The sequence below is a fragment of the Trichinella spiralis genome (assembly GCF_000181795.1).
Source record: "Trichinella spiralis strain ISS 195 chromosome Unknown Scfld4273, whole genome shotgun sequence".
Lineage (NCBI taxonomy): Eukaryota > Metazoa > Nematoda > Enoplea > Trichinellida > Trichinellidae > Trichinella > Trichinella spiralis.
In genome coordinates, this window is record NW_003531212.1 from 1 (window position 1) to 9,769 (window position 9,769).

Consider the following 9,769-nt stretch of genomic DNA (forward strand, 5'->3'; position numbering starts at 1 on the left):
ATGCAACCACGGAAATTTGTTTTGCCACAGCTAGCAAGAATTAAGAAGCTGTATGCTGACGGACAATTTAGTTTATGTTTAAAACGATTGCGATCTATATTTGACGAAGATCCGCTAATGGTAAGTGAAAAATTGTTTTCATTGTTCAATTTTTATCTATTGAATATTTTCCATTTATATAATTTAAAACAAATTATTCATTATTCAATGATTCAAGTTCTGATGTCTTGTTTTATTTGTTTGTTTTCCAGCACGAAGCATGGTTTTTGTTTGGCATGTGCTTTTATTTTTTAAAAAACTACTCAGCTGCTGCTAACGCATTTCAGCGTTCACTTGAAATTAAATTGTCTGAAAATGGGTGGACGTATTTGGAAAATTCAATAGCCAAAGTATCTGATGAAGCATCGTTGAATTTATTCAAACGCTCACAATGTGAAGAAAATATAGAAATTTTTCTTGATCAGATAATTGTTCATTATTTTCACAATGGTGAATTCGAATCTGTCGTTGGCATATTTCGAAAAATTGCTCACCACCATGAAAGCATAGGCAGAACTGTTGAGTCAGTGATGATACGGTTGCTTAAAGTGATTTGTCGTAAACGGAATAATGAAATTTATGTTAATTTACGATTACAGTTGCAAGATGTTTTGGAGAATTTGCAAGTGGACTTTTGTCATAATGAAAACTTTTGGAATCTTTGTGCTGAGTTGGTGGATCCACGAATTAACGACTGTATCAAAAATGGCAAGCAATGGGAATTATTTTTGAAATGTTCTAATTATGAAATAATTTGCATAAAAAGAAAACAAACAAATCCGAAAAGACTGAAAGTGCTGAATTTTAAGCGTTTTAACTATTTAAAAGCGAAAATCATGTATAAAAAAATGAATCGAAGCATCAATCAAAACATGGCAGGTACTTAAGCGGTACGTGCAGTTTTATGATGTTTCGTTTGTTATCATATTACTTTTGATGTTCTGTTGTTTGCATTATAATTATAATTATAATTGTTGTTCAATATTATTGTTGCTTTATTTCATGTACAGTAAAATAATATTTTCCAGCTTGTTTTCATATTACAACTTCAACAATATGATATTACTTGAAAATGATTATGATTATGAACATTTCATGTTGCTGTGTGTGGTGAAACGGAGAAATCATTGAAGCATATCACATTTTCAGATTATGATCAATGAAATAAATGCGTTAGAATTGGTCTGGTTTGAAAAGGCAGTTATTTCTTGTATGCGTTATGCGTATAAATGAATCATCTTCATGAGTCGAAAATCATCATATTTATTTCATCACATTTACACCAAAAAGTTGCTCAAGTTTTCACACCATTATTATAGAATTAAAATGTAATGAGATCAAATATTAAACAAATTACTTCATCAACTTTCCAAAATGGAATATCTTATTTCAGAACAAGGAATAATCATGATTTTCTTTATTAATAAAAAAAATTGAAAATTCAAATGTGGAAAATTGCAAAATAGTTTGTTATTTAAATTTACCATACTTTTCCCAAAAATATGAGTATCAATTGGAAAAATTGCAATCCTTGAACTATGCATACTTGATACGTAATATCTCAACGAACCCACCATCTGTGACAGAATCAACACGTTCATACAAGATCGATTAATGCCTTCATTGAAAATTGGATAAATTTTTATGGAATAACGCTTTGCAAAATTTTTCAAAATTCTCATTTATTACAGTAGCTGACGATATTCAAGGACGGAAACTTATCAAACATTATAATAGTTTCCTTATTGCAATGTATGATGCATAAAATAGTTTTCAGGTCAAAATACAGGGCTCTACTGTACTTTCACAACACATTGTGGAAAAAGTAGAAATATTGCTTGTAACAGCATCTGAATAAATGCTACACCTTTGGAGTATACACGAGAGTGAATCACTTTCCAATTGGTGGATTTGGATTTATTGGAGGTCTGGATTTGCACACAAACGTCAATTACTGATTTAAATTTAGCATTGTTTTCGTGTTCACAATTTTCTCCAAACCTCATTTCATTGATTGTTACGTTATATGTGAAGATTTTAATGTCGATTTATCGAATCATCACTGTTCAATTTTTTCATTTCCAACTTTGTATACACTTTTACAATATGCAAGTTTTATTTGATAAAAGTTGCTATTAAGAATTGTTGCACATGCTGTGAGTGATGTGCTACAATGAAAAACATAACTTATATTCTCAGCTATTGACCATCAGAGAATATTTTTTTGTCTTCAACTAACAGCACCATTTATATAATTTAACGCATGTTTTCGAGATTTGTTGAAGGAATCAAAGCAATAACAATGATAATAGTGAATAAATGCATATTCATGAAAGTTGCTTTTTCTTGGTAAATAGTTTTTTAAACTTTCATATGGTATTGTCACAAATGAGCAAGTGTGATTCTTATTGTTTTGCTTAATGATTTCATTGAACTTTCTACATCCGTATTATCTGTTTATAATTTTAAAAAATTTGAAACAATGATGAATTATTTTCTTTTCTTGAAACTGTTTAGTATTTACAAGATATTCTTTTTGAAAAAGATAGGAATTATAATGAAACGAGTAATTTATACGATTCAGATTTATTTAATATTTTTGTTACGATGACCTCAATGAAATTCGCAATAGAATTGCTTCTTATATTTAGTAATATCTTATTCTTTAGCTCTGCACAAACAGTTATATTATTGAAAACTGATCATTTTGAGTTGCGGTAAGATTTTATTTTTCATTAACATTAAACACGTGTACGTTTCATTTTATTTTTTGATTAATAATTTAACGCTGTTTTGGAGGTGAATTGTATCTTGCTGTTGGTGTAACTTGAAGTTAACGATAGCCTAAATGCTTCTAGTCAACGTGATGATAAGTAGGTCAGGCACTTGATTAATGCAAATTTCATGCAAATGTTTATTGGAGTGCCATGCATTTGCTTACGCGACGTTAGTTGCAACGGTTGTTGGCGTAATGTGTTAACTGATTCATCACTTTGTTTCAAAAGTAATATAATCAGGCACATATAAAATGGATTCACTTTTCTTCATTTTTTTATTTCTGTAAAAAAATGTAATTTAAAGCACTACCAAAGAAAAATGGATTTCAGCGAGGAGACAATGGTAAGTTATTTTGTAATTCTCTAAAATTAAAACTAATGATACATATTGAGTTTATGAATTTTAGTAACTTAACAGAGATGGTATTGATTCAATATAAATTATACTAAACTCGTAATCAGATAATTAAGCAAAAATATTAAAAACCCACTAAATGGAAAATGTGCTAGCGTTTCACTTGACTAGTCACATTAATTTCTTATTTATAAAATACAACAGAACGAATCTTTTGAGCACGGAGAAATTAAACGTTGAAACTGAATTCATTGACTATACATTGCTTTTGAGGAGCTATCCAATGCAGTATGTTACTTTTCATTACTTGCTTGTCTTATCAGTAATGCTTTGATGAAAATTAATTTAATTATCTAAGGAATTTTACCAATACATGAAATGTATGCAGTTTTTCAAATTATTTTATTTCCATTTCTTCAAATTAAGCAGTGCATACACTAAGAAACGCTCACTGAAGATGGCTCACCCACATCTGAAGACATCGTTTTGTTAAGTTGAATTTTCTCAGTTACTTTGACATATAGATAAACTACTGCTGATATAAATACATGGCATTTATTTCCATATATAATTAAATAAAGATGATTTTATAAATCTTGAAATTCCTTATTAATTATTACTGAGTGGGTTATTCCTAAATTCTCACCTTTGCAACTATTGTTGAATATGACTATACTAAACATTGGGAAATTCAGCATTGACAGGTATAGCACTGAGGCGACCATCATAACCATTAAGAGAAGATTGAATTTCAATTGTGCATAGTAATTTTCATCTAGCGTTACCGCTCCAAGTATCTGAGAGCTTTTCATCACATTTAACGCTTTTTGCTATTCCATGAGTAATGTTCAGAACTTTTGCGTCAACATATAATATTTCAGTTGTGCGAGAATTTGCATTTGATAATTAATTTCACATTCGAAAGAATTGCTGCAGTACATAAAATATATCGTTATCATTTTATAAAAGACGCTCAACTTAACAGGGTTTGTCGTGGCTGCGAAGTGTCTAGAAAGGGGGTGATGGCATAGGCGCTAAGTGGCTGATGTTGCACTGTGATTGAAGATTTGTTTTGCACTGGAAAGAAATTTGAAACGCCATGAGGCATTGTAAGTATTTCTAATTATTTTCATTTTTTTAAATGTATAAGCAAACCGAATATTGATAACATTAATTAAAATGATTTCTTTTATATTTTAAACAAATTATTTTATCAGTTCACAATTTCTCATAAAATTTTTAATATTCTTTTAGAAATTGATGCTGAACATGGCGTTGCGCTTAAAAATTGCAAAGTCAGGTAGTTCTACATTGCGTATGCGCGCTTCTCAATTTAGTGCGTCAATTAGCTGAGCATAGTGCGTGATCGGTTTCTGAACTTTTTATCAAAATAGACATTGCCCAGACTGAGAAATATGAAAGAAAGGGATTAATCATTCTTCAGCCTCTGATATACCGTGACTGAAGGTTATTTTTTTACTCATGGGAGACATTGTGATAGGGTTCCATGTGTTTTTCAATTATTTCTTTTTTATTTTATAAAACGAACTGTCAAATCAGTTAGAAGTAATAAAGCATTCACTATAGTAATTAAATATAATTTCTTTTGTATTTTTTATTGAAATTAATCAGTAGTTTCCATATTTCATATTAAATGTCTAACATTTTTTGGTAAACAATGTTAATCAACGGATGAGCGTTGAATACGGGAAAGCTGGGTCGTTGAAGGTTATTAAAGTACGATTTTCACTTAAGCATACATAACTCTCTAGGTTCAGTAAAACGAATTCCGTGTTACTGAAACAGAGCAATGAATAACGAAATTCTTCAATAAAACGTGCAAACAATATCATGCCTGATAGAGGAGGGTAAATTTTCAGTAAAGTGCAATCGATAATTTTCTGAAAAATGGGATACAATTGCCAATTAGGAATTTGACACATGTTGAAGAGAAGAAATTTCATACTGCACAAAATTTGCATTCCAAACAGATCATTTTCAATAATTCTAATCTCTGAAGAGTAATAAATTAAGAAACTGGTTAGAAAAATATTCGTTTTAAAAATTCTGTAGAGCATAAAGAAAAATCAGGTACAATTTTTACAAAGAAAATTCCTTATTTTGCTGAAAATATTTATAGTGGAGTTGTAAGAATTCATAAAATCATTTTACGTGCACATTGATTTGACTTTGATTTTTCGTTTGTTTTTATTTCGACTTTGTTAAAATTAATTTAACTTTAATTTTCACTTTTTTGCCTATATCTCAAGAAATACGCATCGGCAGCGTTGCGGATGAATTTATAGTATTTAGCGGATAATTCTCCACCGATGTAAATGAATTGCTTTAATTTTTGCAGAAAAAAAGTTTACTCAAAAGTATCAAATTTTCGTGAGCTATAGATTTGGTTGTTTTAGCGAAAATAGGCGAAAAATGTTTTTCAAAATTAAGAATTTTTTGATTGTTTGACTTTTACATTGATAAACGATAGTGTTTTGGAGAGATTCAACTAAACATGCCCAGTAGTGGTGGAATAATGGGCGTCTAAAGTTGGCGTACGACCAATCGAAATGCGCAGTGAAGTTGCTGATCAGTAACTCTCTTTCAACGGATGCAGAGACTGCCATTTTCTGCATATGAAACATTTTTGACATCGAATATGTTAGATTTCCACTAATGTGTCTTTTTTACGATCAACTGAATTGAATTTCTGAAATTATTGCTGTTAAATGATCATGAATTGCAGCGAATCACAAAGAATGCATTTTAAGTGTTTACTTTGCTAAAAAGCAAACATTTCATGGAATGCGTTCCCGATTAACATCTTTTTCATTTACGAAGCTGCTTATTGATACCAAATGAATGGCTATTTGAATTCACTTTCCCTAAGTAACAATGATGCGATAGTGATTTGCATAATGAGTACAATATGTAGTCCTCCAAGATGAAACTTCGTTGCAAATGCCAGGAAATTAAACAAATTCACAATTCATCTGAAACTATCGGGTTCATGCATGGTACTGTTTCGAATCTTTAGAGGTATCCACTAGTATGTACAGATAAGCATATTCCATGGTTGTCAAAATCTCTGCAGTATTGTAAAATAATTTCATGATAAGTGCAATCAATTGTGCGTCAATGAAAGGTATGTAAATTTTGAATAAACTGATATGGATGATTTTTTAAGAAATTTGATAAAGCTGACGGTTTGATCATTTGAAATTTATAGAATAAAAAGACAGAAGATTGCACAAAAATAGCATTCTAATGTGACAATTTTAGATAATTCTTATCTCTGAATTGTAATAAGTCAAAAATAATCATTGAAAAAAGGTTTTAAATTTTGAAAGTTTCTGATGCTTAAATGAAAATGAGGAACAATTCTTATTGAAATAAATTCATTTTTTGGTTGAAAAAATACAAAGTTGGGTTGTAAAAATTAATGAAACCACTTTATATGCACATTTATTTAATTTTTGTTTTTCGTTTATTTTTATTTCGACTTCGTTAAAATCGTTTTTAAATTTCACTTTTTTTGGATTCTGAAGAAATCTCACCTCATCTCAAGAACAAACATATCAAGAAATACGGAACTACTTTTCCTTTATTTTCAGTCACTTTTGATTAATTTGTAAGATGTTGTTGCAGAACAAGCCGATATGGAAATAATTCGGTTAATATAAACATTTTCTATTAAGGTGCCTTTTTATAATCTTTTATTGAAATGAATTTTCAACTTTATCGTCCTTTAACAAAGATTAATGCCTGAATTTCATAACGTTTGCCTTTGTTCAAAAAACTATCATTTCATTTAATAACATGTAGTTCATCGTTTTTATTATTCAATTATCTACTTATTGATACTAAACATTTCCTTCTTTGAATTATATTCTGCTTTTCAACTGTAGCTATATTGCGCATGTGAAAATGTGGTTTTAATGCGGCAATTTTCAAAAACAGCTGTATGAAATTGTTATAAAATGAAATAAATAAAGAATGGATCACAACTAAATGTCCCCGTCCATGGTAGTTTTCCAAGTTGTTTCAGATATTCACATTTAGGTTCAGTAAGAGTAATGGAATGTTGCAAGATAAGTGTAACAGTCATGTTTAATAATCGAAAGCAGTACTGGTTATGATAAAAGTTCATAAAATTTCAATAATATACAGTCAGTGATTTTTTGAGAAATTTGATAAAACAACTGGTATCTAAATTTTCCATTTATAGAAGGAACAAATGCAATATTGCATCAAAATTGCATTCCTATCTGTTCACTTTGGCCAATACTCATTTCAGAAGCGCAGTTAATCAAAGATATTACGTTTAAAAAATTTTAAGATTAAAGATGGTGTAAGCGATAAAGAAAAAGCAGGAACAAATTTCACTTGAAGAAGATACTAATCTTTGCAAGATTATTTAAACATTTGCGATGACTTTTCACAGAATCACTTTCCTTGCATATTTATTTATGCGGCATAATTTACTTCTATTCTTCTGTTCCTACTTATATTGCATTTTTCTGTATTTGCTGTTTTGTGAAAAAATGGACAAAAGTATTTTGTCGAAATTTCCACTTTCTTTGAATGAAGGATGTTACAAATGATAAATTATAGTGTTATGGAATTTCAGCGGGAACTGTAAAGTAGATTTGGAATAAATGGGCTAGAACGTTTGCGCATTGCGCCTATCCCAATACATAGGAATGTTGCCCACCTGTAACTTCCTCGAAACGGAACAAGGATGCGTGATTTTCAGCGAACGTAATATGTTTGACATCTGAGTATAGTTTGCATTCAAACTGAGCTGTCTTGCGCTAAATTTTACCTGCTTGGGCAATCCGTTTTTTTTAATTTTCAATCTGTTTGATTGCTGATTGAAATTAATGTGCAGTAGAAATGATTTTTCAAAGTTATTATCCTTGAAAGGGATTTATTATTCTTGAATGTCGTAACGTACGCCTTGCATTTTTAACTTTGCTCAAAAAACTGTCATTTCATTTATTAACATGCAGCTCATTATTCTTATGATTCAATTAGGTACTGATTGATACCAATCTTGAATTTGTTTGAATTCATTTTCAGTTAGAACTGTATCTGAATCCCATCTGTGAAAATGCGCTTTTAATGCAGTACTGTGCAATACCAGTTGTATGAAATTATAATAAAAGTAAATAAATTAAGAATTGGTCGCAACTAAATATCCCCATCCATGATATTTTCCCCAATCGTTTGAGATATTCACTTCATAGTTTAGTAGCAGTAATGGAATATTGCTAGGAAAGTGCAGCGAATTATTCATTGCATTTGTTATAATTGAAAGCAGTAGTGGCTGGAATAAATGTTTACAAATTTTGCACAATATGGAATCAAGGATTTTCTTTTGAAAAATTTGATAAAGCAACCGGTTTCCAAGTTTGACATGTATGAAAAGAATAAATGCAATATTGCACAAAATTTGCATTACTATCTCTTCATTTTGACAAATTTTCATTTCAGATGCGCACTTAATCAAACAATTTACGTTTTAAGGAATCTGTAAACTATTAGTAAAAATCAGGAACAAATTTTATTTGTATGAGATGATTGTTCTTGCTGTAACGTTTAAACGTTTTGTAATATATATTCACAATATGGCTTTCCTTGCATATTTATTTATTCTGCATATTTTAGTTCTCTTCTTTTTCTACACACTAATAAACCATTATTTCGAATATTTTATTCCATTCCAATTATGAGTCAATATCCAACGAATATGCATCACGGGATAGATGGATGAAGTTCTTTGTTGTTTCCTTATTTTTCAGATCGTTTCAAATCATTATGGAAGTAAATCATTTTATTAACCATATGGTAAATGTCTGGGGCTAATTCAGCCTTTGCAGTTTTACATCGGAAGGCCAAAAACATTCTTTTAGTTGTTCAGATGATGTTCACATTCATAAATGATAGTGTTATTGATTGTTTATTAGTTTTGGAATAAATGGGCAGTAAACATTGCGCCTTGCCTATTTCTTAGGAAGGTATCCCATCTGGAACTTCCTTGAAACGGAACGAAGATGCGTTCAGTACACGTAACATTTTTGAAATTTGAGTAAAGTATGCATTGAAAATGCGTTGCGTGATACAATATTTTTTTGTTTGAGTAAGCTAATTTTCTTCCTTTTACGCTATGTCCTTTTCTATCATTTCAATTTATGAAGAACAACTTTTCAAATCAACAGTCGAAAATATATTAATCTACATTGTATAATATTACATCAGAGTTGAATACAAACCTAATAACTTTTATAATTAGTTAAAGTTTCGATTATGATGATGTCATTACGCTATTAGGACTAATTGTGTCGTGATTTCACTAGTGCGATGTCATATTCAAATTTTATCCACTTGACCCTGAACAAATTTGAAGAATGGAATCCTGATGATTATTCAGTTTTTCAGTGTGTAGAACAGCAGTCAAGAAGCCCTCTCAGCTGTTCTCTTCAATACCATATTCAATTTTAAAGTAAGTGATTTTTCATTCCATGGCTTCCGCTCTGTTCATATATGATTCACATTAAACAACCTGTTAATCACAAATGGATTGTGAACAATATAG

The 9,769-nt window shown here is 30.1% G+C and overlaps 2 protein-coding genes across 2 annotated transcripts; both read left to right on the plus strand.

Annotated features, from left to right (window-relative positions):
- Tsp_12218 (conserved hypothetical protein) lies at positions 1–1,804 on the plus strand. Its single transcript, XM_003367446.1, has 3 exons — positions 1–120; positions 252–918; positions 1,731–1,804. The coding sequence occupies exons 1-3, from the start codon at positions 1–3 to the stop codon at positions 1,802–1,804; spliced, it is 861 nt and encodes a 286-aa protein (XP_003367494.1).
- A 1,331-nt stretch (positions 1,805–3,135) lies between these two features.
- On the plus strand, positions 3,136–6,033 carry Tsp_12219 (conserved hypothetical protein). Its single transcript, XM_003367447.1, has 4 exons — positions 3,136–3,159; positions 4,053–4,157; positions 4,426–4,471; positions 5,918–6,033. The coding sequence occupies exons 1-4, from the start codon at positions 3,136–3,138 to the stop codon at positions 6,031–6,033; spliced, it is 291 nt and encodes a 96-aa protein (XP_003367495.1).
- The last annotated feature ends 3,736 nt before the right edge of the window (positions 6,034–9,769 follow it).

Bases quoted from the DNA above. Each gene is read 5' to 3' on its own strand.
- Tsp_12218 (XM_003367446.1), top strand. From the start codon at position 1: ATGCAACCACGGAAATTTGTTTTGCCACAGCTAGCAAGAATTAAGAAG. The intron at 121-251 runs GTAAGTGAAAAA...TTTGTTTTCCAG, and splicing joins TTGACGAAGATCCGCTAATG to CACGAAGCATGGTTTTTGTT. The intron at 919-1,730 runs GTACTTAAGCGG...CATTTATTACAG, and splicing joins CATCAATCAAAACATGGCAG to TAGCTGACGATATTCAAGGA.
- Tsp_12219 (XM_003367447.1), top strand. From the start codon at position 3,136: ATGGATTTCAGCGAGGAGACAATG. The intron at 3,160-4,052 runs GTAAGTTATTTT...ATAATATTTCAG, and splicing joins ATTTCAGCGAGGAGACAATG to TTGTGCGAGAATTTGCATTT. The intron at 4,158-4,425 runs GTTTGTCGTGGC...ATATTCTTTTAG, and splicing joins AAGACGCTCAACTTAACAGG to AAATTGATGCTGAACATGGC.